General features: G+C 45.1%; 1 protein-coding gene across 1 annotated transcript in view; it reads left to right on the top strand.

Annotated features, from left to right (window-relative positions):
* coro7 (coronin 7) overlaps window positions 1–11,696 on the top strand; it is a 266,473-nt gene extending 254,777 nt beyond the window's left edge. Inside the window, exons 16-27 of the mRNA XM_029773573.1 lie at window positions 804–979; window positions 1,547–1,742; window positions 2,082–2,224; window positions 2,482–2,586; window positions 2,691–2,776; window positions 3,055–3,196; window positions 3,516–3,605; window positions 3,854–3,970; window positions 4,195–4,330; window positions 7,907–7,998; window positions 9,123–9,212; window positions 9,293–11,696. Of these exons, the coding sequence (XP_029629433.1) occupies window positions 804–979; window positions 1,547–1,742; window positions 2,082–2,224; window positions 2,482–2,586; window positions 2,691–2,776; window positions 3,055–3,196; window positions 3,516–3,605; window positions 3,854–3,970; window positions 4,195–4,330; window positions 7,907–7,998; window positions 9,123–9,212; window positions 9,293–9,301 (1,382 nt within the window). The 3' untranslated portion in view covers window positions 9,302–11,696. The remainder of the gene's footprint in view (window positions 1–803; window positions 980–1,546; window positions 1,743–2,081; window positions 2,225–2,481; window positions 2,587–2,690; window positions 2,777–3,054; window positions 3,197–3,515; window positions 3,606–3,853; window positions 3,971–4,194; window positions 4,331–7,906; window positions 7,999–9,122; window positions 9,213–9,292) is intronic.
* The last annotated feature ends 2,281 nt before the right edge of the window (window positions 11,697–13,977 follow it).

Here is a 13,977-nt window from a genome sequence, read left to right as displayed (position 1 = left end):
GCTCCATCTCACACACACACAAACACACATATACGTGAATACGCACACACACACATACACACACACGCGCACACCACACATACATACACACACCACACATACGCACACACACATCCTTACCCATCAGCAACATGCTGAATAAGGCTGTTTTGGGAAACTGTAGCGGTACTACATTACCCACAATGCTATGTGTTACATATCCGGTTATGGTATTAGGAAGTATGATATGTAAGATTTGACAGTGTCAGTCTCAATGCTAGGTAAGGCTCTCTCTCTCTCTCTCTCATCTCCTCTCATTTCCTAACCTTGTCATTATCTAGTTATAATGTCATGCTGACTGTTGGTGTGAGCTGTATTTACAACTGACACTAATCTGAACCTGTCTGACGACCCAATCCTACACAGTGCTAGCATATCAGCACAAACAGATCTGGGACCAGGCACCCTGCCAGTATCCCCGTCTGATGTAGCCTGGTAACATTCTAAATGTGCTGTAACCAACTTGTTTGTTAACCATGCAAGAGTTTCCCACAGCACATATAGTATGGGACTAGGTTTCTAATAATGTAACTGGGTTGTGTTCATTGGGCACTCCGTAACAAAATGTTTTGCAATGTAAAACTAAAACAAGCATTTCTTATTGGACCAGGTACATTGCCAATCATTTCTTCAGGTTGGAGCCTAATGAACAAGACCCAGGTTACAAATAATGTAGCTAAGGTCTAAAATCACCCTGCTCTCCCCCTCCCTCCCTCCCTCCCTCCCTCCCTCCCTCCCTCGCTCTCCCTCTCCTCCTCCCCCAGGTCCCAGCAGTAAGTTTCGTCACCTGCAGGGTGCGGTGCTCCACAGAGACACCCACTTCACCAACCTGAAGGGGCTCAACCTCACCACGCCCGGGGAGTGTGATGGCTTCTGTGCCAACCGCCATCGCGTAGCCGTGCCCCTCGCCACAGCCGGGGGTCAGATCGCCATCTTTGAGGTACTTCCACACTTAGAAAATGGAAGATAATGTGTCTTTATCCGAAATATTGTAGTATTCTTTTAGTTATTTTTATTTGTCTTTGTATTTATCTATTTTAAGTGAGCCCTGGAGAAGAAAGCAGGATTGTGCTAAAGTGAGGGTGTTTTATGGCTGCGTCTTCTTATTTACATTTACATTTAGTCATTTAGCAGACGCTCTTATCCAGAGCGACTTACAGTAGTGAATGCATACATTTCATACATTTTTTTTTTTTCCTGTGCTGGCCCCCCGTGGGAATCGAACCCACAACCCTGGTGTTGCAAACACCATGCTCTACCAACTGAGCTACAGGGAGTTGGAGGGGAGTAGACAGTGCTTCAACCAACATGAAATAATTTGCAGCCACTACAGAATGATATGTACAGTAGAATGTCATCAAATAATAGGAATGAATAGTCTAAATAATGATTTAGGATCTCTGTGGGGGCCACCATATTAGACCAAAGATGTGGTTCTATTGGTTCACACATGAAAGAAAGACGGACGTATCTCAGTGCCCCCCTCCTCCTCCCCTCCTCCCCTCAGTTGTCTCAGGCTGGGAAGCTAGCGGACACGGGCCTGCCCACCATCCAGAACTCTGTCAACGTGGCTGACTTCTCCTGGGACCCCTTCAACAGTCACAGACTGGTGGTGGCGGGTGACGATGCTAAGATCCGTGTGTGGCAGGTGCCTGAGGGGGGTCTGACAGAGACCCTGACTGAGCCAGAGGCTATCCTGCAGGGTAAGACACACTCCACAGGGGCCTGGAGCCCAATTAAGTTCAATTAAAGTAGTTCAATGAAATTAGACTCAGAGCTGGGGCTTTTGGGGCCCAATGTGAAATATCTGAACATGTAGATGTGTAAGTGAATGTAGCCACATATGTATCAGTGCACTATCCTTCATTCAATGAGTGACAGAAATGAAATGAACAGGATACCGGTATTATCTTTATATATAGCCTTATACTGTGTGACTTACTGAGTAGATCATAACATGATCAATCTGTCAATAGAAATAAATCATATCTTGATTGATTGATAGAATGTGAGTGAGTGACAGTGGTTTTGACCAATCACAGGCCACACCGAGAAGATCTACTCAGTCAAGTTCCACCCCCTGGCGTCGGGCCTGCTGGCATCCTCCTCCTACGACCAGACGGTGCGCCTGTGGAACCTGGAGTCTGGGGACGAGGTCAAAGCGCTCCGGGGACACCAGGATCAGGTGACGGGGGAGGAGGGAAAGGGGCGGGACATAAGGAATGTGGCATTGGCAGGGGGTGGAACCACTGGTTTTGTTAGAGAATAGGGGCGTGGTAGAATTTATCTGGGATAATGATTGGTGGATGGATGGATATTGATTGATTGATCCTACCTAGAGTATGTACAAGGAATGTGCATTTTGCCTGTCTCCTTCGCTTCATTTCAACTTTTCACTCGTTCCTTTCTCTGTTCCCTCTCTCCTGCCTGGTGTGCATATAGATATTTGGGATGGCGTGGAGTCCGGATGGTAAACTCCTGGCCACGGTGTGTAAGGATGGGAAATTGCGCATCTACGACCCTCGCAAGTCTGCTGACCCAGTACAGGTGTGTGTACAGGAGACCTGAGGAGTTTTTAACCTTTTTGTGTTGAAACAGAGTATTTCCATATATCTCTCTCTCTCATTCTCCTTCTCTCTCTCTCTCTGCAGGAGGGTGCAGGTCCTGAGGGCCACAGAGGGGCCCGTGTGGTGTGGGTGTGTGACGGCAAATACCTGATGGTGTCAGGATTCGACAGGTGAATATTTCTGTATTTCTGTTTGGTAGTTGAGCTTCAATTTGTGCTTAATCCATTTACCTTCATTTAATTCATTCAGTTCATCGTTTGTGTATGACCATTCAGACAGTCTGACATGTAGTTCACCCATAATCTTGGTTCACACAAAAAACTGCACCAATGGTTTTATGGTCCTGGTGAACGAGAGGAAAACAACCCCTCTGACCCGAGACCTCGTTGATGATGTCACCACAGTTCACCTCACCTTTGACCCCCGATGTGTTTTCCCCCTTCTGCAGTCGCAGTGAGAGAACCCTATACCTGCACTCCGCTGAGTCCCTGTCCTCCGGGGCCATCGCCAGCGCCCCCACCGACGTCTCGCCCTCCACCCTCATTCCCTTCTACGACCCCGACACCAGCGTCGTCATCCTCACCGGAAAGGTAAACAACAAACAAACAAATAAACAGAGCATTTCTTTTGTATAGAGAAAATAGAGCCCATATTGACTTGATGTTGTGTTGAAAGTCTGTTACAGACTCTTGCGCTTAATGATAATAATGTCTGCCTAGCCTGGTTCCCGATCTGTTTGTGCTGTCTTGCCAACTCTTATGGCTAGTAGACAACAAAAAACTATCTGGGACCGGGTTAATGTCGGCCATTGGTGGTGGTGGATTGGTAGATCCATACTGACTCCCCATACCCAGACTTTGACACGAGAAACCTATACAGCCATTGTTTATTGTTGTTTACGTTTACCAGGGTGACACGCGAGTGTACATCTTTGAGATAGTGCCAGAAGCTCCCTATTTCCTGGAATGTGCCAGCTTCAACTCCTCAGAGCCTCACAAGGTATAGGCTTTATGTTTACAGCATTTACATCCCTGCTTTTCCCTCTTTCTTTTCTCATTTCCTATATCCCACTCCTTCTTATTACATGTTTTGTAGTCAATGGATAAAAACATTTCCCTGAATTTGTGACTTGTATAAAATGTCTGTGAATTGATTGACTGACTAATTGACAATCTGTTAATCAATTACTCTGGCTCCTGTAGACCTGTAGAATCTCTCTGCATGAACTTCCTGTTTCCTGTGTTTAGGGCTTGGCCTTCCTGCCGAAGACTGAGTGTGTGGTGCAAGAGGTAGAGGTGGCCAGGGGTCTGAGGCTCAGTAAGACCTCCATAGAGCCAGTGGTCTTTAGAGTCCCCCGTGTCAGAGTGAGTTATGGCTGAACGCTGCCATCTAGTGTATATATGGGGGAAATAGGAAAAACCTGCAGTTATTTGATGACTTTTCAGACCAGGGCCTCAAAGGACCACCAGTAAAAAGGGTTTGGTATGTGAACCCCTGTTTGTACTTAGTCTGTGGAGTTTGAGCTGTTTGAGTTCTGAACTAATCCTGCCGTGGCTCGTCTGCCTCCCTCCTCTCTGTCCGTCCACAGAAAGAGTTCTTCCAGGATGATGTGTACCCAGACACAGCAGTGTGGTGGGAGTCCTCTCTGACAGCCTCAGCCTGGCTGGCTGGTTCTGATGGGAAGCACCACTCCATCAGCCTCAAGCCCAAAGACATGACCCCAGGTAGGGGCTAACCTCAGCTCTGCTCCGACCAGGCACATATAGTACAAACAGTGGACTGAAGTCAACAGCATTACTGTTAGATCCTCCTTTTGAATGTCAGATGAGAAGCCGAGCAGGTACAGTTTATAAGGGGCAACCTATCCACTCTTTCATGGGCCAAGTCCTGGGTTTGACAAGATTATCTGCCTTGTGCTTTGACATGATGGTGACACTAGCTAAATCTATTCTAACAGACAATCGTCAATCAACTCAATGTGAGGCAGAGATCTTCTATAACGTAGAATTACCGATACAGGCTTTGAGCGAAGTCTTCTGGTTCTGTGTACCTGGAATGACACACATGTATAGTGGCAAGAAAAAGTATGTGAACCCTTTGGAATTACCTGCATTTCTGCATAAATTGGTCATCAAATTTGATCACAACAATAGACAAACATAGTGTGCTTAAACTAATAACACACAAATTATTGTATTTTTCTTGTCTATATTGAATACATCATTTAAACATTCACAGTGTAGGTTGGAAAAAGTATGTGAACCCCTAGGCTAATGACTTCTCCAAAAGCTAATTGGAGTCAGGAGTCAGCTAACCTGGAGTCCAATCAATGAGACAAGATTGGATATGTTGGTCAGAGCTGCCCTGCCCTATAAAAACACTCACAAAATGTGCGTTTGCTATTCACAAGAAGCATTGCCTGATGTGAACCATGCCTCGAACAAAAGAGATCTCAGAAGACCTAAGATTAAGAATTGTTGACTTGCATAAAACTGGAAAGGGTTACAAAAGTATCTCTAAAAGCCTTGATGTTCATCAGTCCACGGTAAGACAAATTGTGTATAAATGGAGAAATTCAGCACTGTTGCTACTCTCCCTAGGAGTGGCCGTCCTGCAAAGATGACTGCAAGAGCACAGCGCAGAATGCTCAATGAGGTTAAGAAGAATCCTAGAGTGTCAGCTAAAGACTTACAGAAATCTCTGGAACATGCTAACATCTCTGTTGACGAGTCTACGATACGTAAAACACTAAACAAGAATGGTGTTCATGGGAGGACACCACGGAAGAAGCCACTGCTGTCCAAAAAAGAACATTTGCTGCATGTCTGAAGTTTGCAAAAGATCACCTGGATGTTCCACAGCGCTACTGGCTGAATATTCTGTGGACAGATGAACTACAGTGGAGTTGTTTGGAAGGAACACACAACACTATGTGTGGAGAAAAAAAGGCACAGCACACCAACATCAAAACCTCATCCCAACTGTAAAGTATGGTGGAGGGAGTATCATGGTTTGGGGCTGCTTTGCTGCCTCAGGGCCTGGATAGCTTGCTATCATCGATGGAAAAATGAATTCCCAAGTGTATCAAGACATTTTGCAGGAGAATGTTAGGCTGTCTGTCCGCCAATTGAAGCTCAACAGAAGTTGGGTGATGCAACAGGATAACAACCCAAAACACAGAAGTAAATCAACAACAGAATGGCTTCAACAGAAGAAAATACACCTTCTGGAGTGGCCCAGTCAGAATCCTGACCTCAACCCGATAGAGATGCTGTGGCATGACCTCAAGAGAGCAGTTCACACCAGACATCCCAAAAATATTGCTGAACTGAAACAGTTTTGTAAAGAGGAATGGTCTAAAATTCCTCCTGACCGTTGAGCAGTTATTGCTGCCAAAGGAGGGTCAACCAGTTATTACATCCAAGGGTTCACATACTTGTTCCACCCTGCACTGTGAATGTTTACATGGTGTGTTCAATAAAGACATAAAAACATATTGTTTGTATGTTATTATTTTAAGCAGACTGTTTGTCTATTGTTCTGACCTAGATGAAGATCAGATAAAATGTTATGACCAATTTATGCAGAAATCCAGGTTTTTCCAAAGGGTTCACATACTTTTTCTTGCCGCTGTATGTTTTGATGGGACAGGAAGTGTTCTTTTAATGGAACATCAGCATCAGCCAATCAAACGAACGGAGGGTGTAGTGATTGTAAATGAAATTATCCAATCAAATTAACAACATCCGAAGTGAGGGCTTGACTGTTGAAATCAAATAAAGGTGATTTAAAATGTCATGAAAAGGACATTGGACAAGTTGTTAAGAGCTATTAACGTGTGTGAAGATCCATGTTCTTCCAGACCTGACTGAGACTAATCAAGTCAGAGAAGACTTGTCTGCACACACTGTCTCTGCATGTGGCCTGTTGTGGTCTAGTAGTTAGGTTAGTGTTGCTGCCTTTAGAACATACAGTACATACACAGTGGCCCACTGCCATTCTAACACAACCCCGTATATACACAGTGGCCCACTGCCATTCTAACACAACCCCGTACATACACAGTGGCCCACTGCCATTCTAACACAACCCCGTACATACACAGTGGCCCACTGCCATTCTAACACAACCCCGTACATACACAGTGGCCCACTGCCATTCTAACACAACCCCGTATATACACAGTGGCCCACTGCCATTCTAACACAACCCCGTATATACACAGTGGCCCACTGCCATTCTAACACAACCCCGTATATACACAGTGGCCCACTGCCATTCTAACACAACCCCGTATATACACAGTGGCCCACTGCCATTCTAACACGACCCCGTACATACACAGTGGCCCACTGCCATTCTAACACAACCCCGTATATACACAGTGGCCCACTGCCATTCTAACACAACCCCGTACATACACAGTGGCCCACTGCCATTCTAACACAACCCCGTACATACACAGTGGCCCACTGCCATTCTAACACGACCCCGTACATACACAGTGGCCCACTGCCATTCTAACACAACCCCGTATATACACAGTGGCCCACTGCCATTCTAACACAACCCCGTACATACACAGTGGCCCACTGCCATTCTAACACAACCCCGTACATACACAGTGGCCCACTGCCATTCTAACACAACCCCGTATATACACAGTGGCCCACTGCCATTCTAACCCAACCCCGTACATACACAGTGGCCCACTGCCATTCTAACACAACCCCGTATATACACGGTGGCCCACTGCCATTCTAACACAACCCCGTATATACACAGTGGCCCACTGCCATTCTAACACAACCCCGTATATACACAGTGGCCCACTGCCATTCTAACACGACCCCGTACATACACAGTGGCCCACTGCCATTCTAACACAACCCCGTATATACACAGTGGCCCACTGCCATTCTAACACAACCCCGTATATACACAGTGGCCCACTGCCATTCTAACACAACCCCGTATATGCACAGTGGCCCACTGCCATTCTAACACAACCCCGTACATACACAGTGGCCCACTGCCATTCTAACACAACCCCGTATATACACAGTGGCCCACTGCCATTCTAACACAACCCCGTATATACACAGTGGCCCACTGCCATTCTAACACAACCCTGTATATACACAGTGGCCCACTGCCATTCTAACACAACCCAGTATATACACGGTGGCCCACTGCCATTCTAACACAACCCCGTACATACACAGTGGCCCACTGCCATTCTAACCCCTCCCAACTCACTGTCACTGTTTCTGTCTGTCCGTCTGTCTGTCCGTCCTCAGTGAGTGAGGCGCCCAAGGAGGTCCAAGTGAGAAAGTACCTTCCATCCTCTCACTACCTGGAGGAGAAGACTGACGAGCAGAAGAAAGATGAGGTGTGTGTGTGTGTGTGTGTGTGTGTTGCTACTATCTGAATTAGTGATCCAGTGATATGACATTTTTGGCCAATACCGATATTTTCCTTGACAAAAAAGAAACGCTACCGATATTAAAAATGTAAGCGGCCTTTTAAGTGAAATAGTTAACACACACATGGACGCAGCGGTCTAAGGCACTGCATCTCAGTGCGAGAGGCATTGTGGGCTACGTTAGGAATGCTGTGTTGCACGTGTAGCGCTACATTTTCCGTCATTACGTCATGTACCTACGGTATATAGGTATGCACGTCAGCATACCACCGATATATCGTGCATCCCTAATCTGAATGTGTACAAGCATTTTATCTTAGTATTTCTCTGTGGGCGCAGCTAGCTACCTAGAAGCTTGGTGATTGTTTTGTCACAGTAATAGTGTGAATAGTTATTAGTAGTGATGGGAAAATCTATATCGATATCATGTATGAATGTTTCATTTTCTGTTCATTTCCACCGCTTTGTGAAGTCCAGACAACTGCTTGCAGGTTTTCTATTGGGCTAGACGTAAATATTCTGGTAGCAGATAGACATACCTAACCAGTTTGAATACAATGTGCAGCGCCAGTTCACTATGCTGTTGAGAGCCTGTGAGAGGGTTTGTCCCTGCAAGACTCATGAATGTTCATTACCTAATAGTGTAGGTTAACAACAAGGATAAACCGATATCTCAATATGTCTTGCTCATATTGATATCATGTTAAATGAGAGATATGGGTACTCACCACTAGTCAGTAGTGGGACTATAGTGTGTTAACCATCTGTCTTGGTACTCACCACTAGTCAGTAGTGGGACTATAGTGTGTTAACCATCTGCCTTGGTACTCACCACTAGTCAGTAGTGGGACTATAGTGTGTTAACCATCTGTCTTGGTACTCACCACTAGTCAGTAGTGGGACTATAGTGTGTTAACCATCTGTCTTGGTACTCACCACTAGTCAGTAGTGGGACTATAGTGTGTTAACCATCTGTCTTGGTACTCACCACTAGTCAGTAGTGGGACTATAGTGTGTTAACCATCTGTCTTGGTACTCACCACTAGTCAGTAGTGGGACTATAGTGTGTTGACCATCTGTCTGTACTACAGCTGTTGAGTGCCATGATAGGCAAGCTGGGGAACATGGACGACAACCCTCTACCACAGGAGTCCTTCCAGGGAGTAGAAGACGATGAGTGGGTGAGTGACACACACACAAACACAAATGTGCACACACACACACACACACACACATTTACCCATGCTCTTGTGTCTTTCAGGGTGACTAGTGTGTGTTGCCTTGCGGACCAGTCAGGGTCCAGCAGTAGCCAAGGGGCCTGCTGGACTGAAACGTGTCATTCCTGTGTGCCACTGATGCGTCCTATGTCAAAAGAACATCTCTCAAACGCATAACATTAACCTGCCCTTAGGGTTGCAAAATTCTGTCAACAAAATGTCTAGATTTTCCAGAAATCCCAATTGGAGAATTCCTGGATTTCCTGCTTATTTTCCTGAACATTTTAGGGAAAGTTACCAGACTTTTGCAGCCCTACCTCCCATATCCTCGTATCAACCTATCATCCCCTATTACTCTGAGTAAGTAGATGTTGCCTCTAACCATTGACTGAATCAGGATCAGATATGTTTTCCTCCCCATAATGTTTAAAGGTAGGACTGGGGGTTGGGAATCTGATCCTAGGACTGTGGTTAAAGGCAACCTCACACCAATTTGACCTTTGACTTGCAGCTGCCTTGTACTGTAAATAGCTACCATTCCTACTAGGCTAGATAGTTAAATGACTCCCAACACTCCTTTACAACCCAGCCCTTACCGCCACACTGGATGGACACCTGTGTGTCTGGCACCACTCCTAACCTTACACCTGTGTGTCTGGCACCACTCCTAACCTTACACCTGTGTGTCTGGCACCACTCCTAACCTTACACCTGTGTGTCTGGCACCACTCCTAACCTTACACCTGTGTGTCTGGCACCACTCCTAACTTTACACCTGTGTGTCTGGCACCACTCCTAACCTTACACCTGTGTGTCTGGCACCACCTTTAACCTTACACCTGTGTGTCTGGCACCACCTTTAACCTTACACCTGTGTCATAATAATAATGACTAGACCACTGCTTGCTTTTTTATGGGCCAATATGAACCATACTCCATAATCTTCTAAACACAGTAACTATGAAAAACTCAAACGCATGCTCTTGAATACAGTATCTATGGTCTTCCAGATTTACCACCTCCTATGCATCACTATATGTTGACACACACGCACACACACACACACACACACACACACACACACACACACACACACACACACACACACACACACACACACACACACATAGACCCACTCTCCACCTCTGCACCTGGATATCCCATCTGCACCTCCAGCTCCTGTAGTCTGGATGTTAGATGGTCAGTGGTATCCTCATACGGTCTCAACAAGCGCACAGCAAAAAAACACAGACAGGGTACAACAGGGTAAATAGCCTTCAGGTTAAAGCATGGCTGATTTCTATTGATAGGAATAGAATATTATTTTGTTGTTTAGGTAGCTTCATTCTCTGGCCAGTGATAAAGAACTACTAACAGTCCTGTACCACTCCAGGGTCATGTTCATTAGTCACCAAACGGACAAAAACAACCTCAAACAGGGAGGGATTACCTGGATTTTTGTTTTCCGTTGCAAAGCATTTCAAAACGTTTTCCGTTATGTGCCGTAATGAACATGACCCAGGTGCATATCTTAGTTCAGCCAGCAGATCTTGGGAGATAGTTTATAGCATTGGGGCTGCGCTCTGTTTTGGGGGACTCTTAAAATGTGTGTGACGTTCTTACATGTGGGTGTCATGTATTGAAAAGCCAAAACACCTCCTGTGGGAGTTGTACAGGAGTGTGTCTGTGGATCTCTGAGGTTGTAATATGGTGGGGAGTAGTATGTATCTGTACCTTTCTTTCTAGATTGATAGACTGTATAACTGGAATTCATGTACCTCATATGTTAACACTTCGTCTTAAGACTGTTATTGAAGTATTCCTCACTAAAGGAGCTCATTCTTTTATTATACTGTAGTAAACAATCATTTTGTTACTTTTTCTTAATAACTTACGGTATTATTACTATATGATGCAATCACAGCAGCCAAGATCAAGACTAGTACAGCATAAGGCAATACTTTTAATAGGCTAATCCAAGTCTGATCGAACCAATCATGTTGTTTACAATGACAGAAAGACTGGAACCAACCAAGCATTCTTGAATAGTAGTCAGACTCACTGAGTTTACACAGGCAGTCCAATTCTGATCATTTTTTAATTGGTCTTTAAACCAATCAGATAAGAGCTTTTTGCCAGTACTTGGGCAAAATATCAGAGTTGGGCTGCCTGTGTAAACGCAGCCATTGTGTAGTACTTGAAAAGTGAACAGACACCAATGCATTGACTGTAGGGCCTAGATATCGTTGGTGTCAGTGACTGTGAGTTTGTCATGTGTTTTGTGCCTGCAATCTCTCAAATGTCTTACATTGTTCTTTGGGAAATTAACAAAAAGAAACATCTCTTTTATACTTTGAATAATGCATTATTTCTCTGTCCATCTTATGAATAACGGTTTTGTGGGAATGTTCATGTTGCCTTGCAATAAACAACTGTTTGAACCTTGTACACATGCCATTTCTTTGTCTTTCAATCTGTTGCTTAAAACAAAAGTATGTTTAAGGGGGAAACGTTTGTTAATCTCAAAGAAAAAGGGGTAAACTAGTAAATCTACTTATGTCATGATGTTGCCAGGAGATTCCGACCCGACCTGTAGTGGTGCTTCCCTATGACCCGCCACTGGCACAGGAGAGAGCTGTCCATAACACGTCCAGAAAAATCAGCTTTCCAAACATTGCTCTTTTGGGGTGAAGTTCCATTTATTGCGTATATAAAATAAAAATGGCTCCAAAACACATATTCCTATAGAAAAGGGTACAGAGAGATGCAGTCTATAAGCTGTATCTGTGATACGGTAACAACTGTATGTGTTCTCCTCTCACCTGTGCTAACCCTTCCTGGTCACCTGTGCTGACCCTTCCTGGTCACCTGTGCTGACCCTTCCTGGTCACCTGTGATAACCCTTCCTGGTCACCTGTGATAACCCTTCCTGGTCACCTGTGCTGACCCTTCCTGGTCACCTGTGCTGACCCTTCCTGGTCACCTGTGCTAACCCTTCCTGGTCACCTGTGCTGACCCTTCCTGGTCACCTGTGATAACCCTTCCTGGTCACCTGTGATAACCCTTCCTGGTCACCTGTGCTGACCCTTCCTGGTCACCTGTGCTGACCCTTCCTGGTCACCTGTGCTAACCCTTCCTGGTCACCTGTGCTGACCCTTCCTGGTCACCTGTGCTAACCCTTCCTGGTCACCTGTGCTAACCCTTCCTGGTCACCTGTGCTGACCCTTCCTGGTCACCTGTGCTGACCCTTCCTGGTCACCTGTGCTGACCCTTCCTGGTTACCTGTGCTAACCCTTCCTGGTCACCTGTGCTAACCCTTCCTGGTCACCTGTGCTAACCCTTCCTGGTCACCTGTGCTAACCCTTCCTGGTCACCTGTGATAACCCATCCTGGTCACCTGTGCTAACCCTTCCTGGTCACCTGTGCTAACCCTTCCTGGTCACCTGTGCTACCTATATACACACATGACCAGTGACCCATGACCCCAACATATAGTGCCCTCTAGTGTACAAAACAAGTACAAATTACCCTTGACAGACAACATATACACAACTCATAAACAGGCCAAAATGGCTCCTACACTACCGTTACGCTTGTTTACACTGAGCTGCACTGGGGTCAGACAGCATGACTGTGTAGATCAAGACACCGCAGAGCCGGCGTGAGATATGGCTTGGAAAACGTACCTCAATCCAGGAATGAGAAATGTGTTGTACTCTGAATTGTTCCATTATCCCAACTGTTACTCTGGGAAGATTGAACGACTGCTAGTTTTTCCGAAAAGCTATCCTTTTCATCCTCATGCTAATGGCACTAGAACTTGTGTTGAACAACAAAGGATAGTCAGCCAATCAGGCTGTGTTCGGACTATGTTGTCCCTTGTGGGGAATGGCTTAGTATGTCAAACTTTCCCCGAACTATGGATGCTCGTTTGAAGTACAATAATTAATTGGTAATCCATGTCATTGTTGTCAAGGGTGCATTAACAAAGGCAATAAACAGCCACACAAAAGAACATTGTTGTCGTTGACTTGTTTATTTCTTTGTTCGAGCTCTAAAAACATAACTGGTGGACACTGTCTTAACAAATACACCATATCACATCGTCATTCATGTTTAAAAAGCATTTGTAGGGACAAAAACAGTACATACAATAGCAAATGAATTCACAATGACAAATTCCTAACATTGCTATACAGTACAGTATGAAGACCAGACTGAGTCCTGTTTTGGCAGTAAGCAGGTTCCCTGTACCTGCGCCCATGAGGGGTGTAGTTTAAGTCAAGGTACATGGGCTGAGCTTTGCTGAGGGCCCTGGCATCTGTTCATTCAAAATGATTCAGTGGCATTAGAATTCCCTCCCACTAGTTCCCCAGTGCATTCTAATGTAAGCTAATATAGCAATTATTAATCCTATTGTCTTGACAGAGAAAAGAGAAAAACACTTAAGTATATGCCTAATTCATGAAAATCATGTCCAAAGCAATAACAGATGTCCCACTGGTGGTTAGTACCATTTTAGAATATAATGTCAACAGTAATACTGTTTCCAACTCAGGCCACAATAGGGGTGTCCGAAGAAAGATAATAGAAGCAATTATTTCACTTGAATGAAAACAATGGGAAAGGAAAAATAAAGTGGATGAAATGGCGTTTACCTATTGCCAAACAGGACTGATGAAGGACTGCATGGCAAGCCTGGTGTTAGGTAGGTTGATGGCATGGTACG

The sequence above is a fragment of the Salmo trutta genome, chromosome 1 (genome assembly GCF_901001165.1).
Source record: "Salmo trutta chromosome 1, fSalTru1.1, whole genome shotgun sequence".
Classification (NCBI taxonomy): Eukaryota; Metazoa; Chordata; class Actinopteri; order Salmoniformes; family Salmonidae; genus Salmo; species Salmo trutta.
The sequence above is the reverse complement of the archived record's forward strand: the minus strand, read 5'-3'. Positions and strand labels throughout refer to the sequence as shown.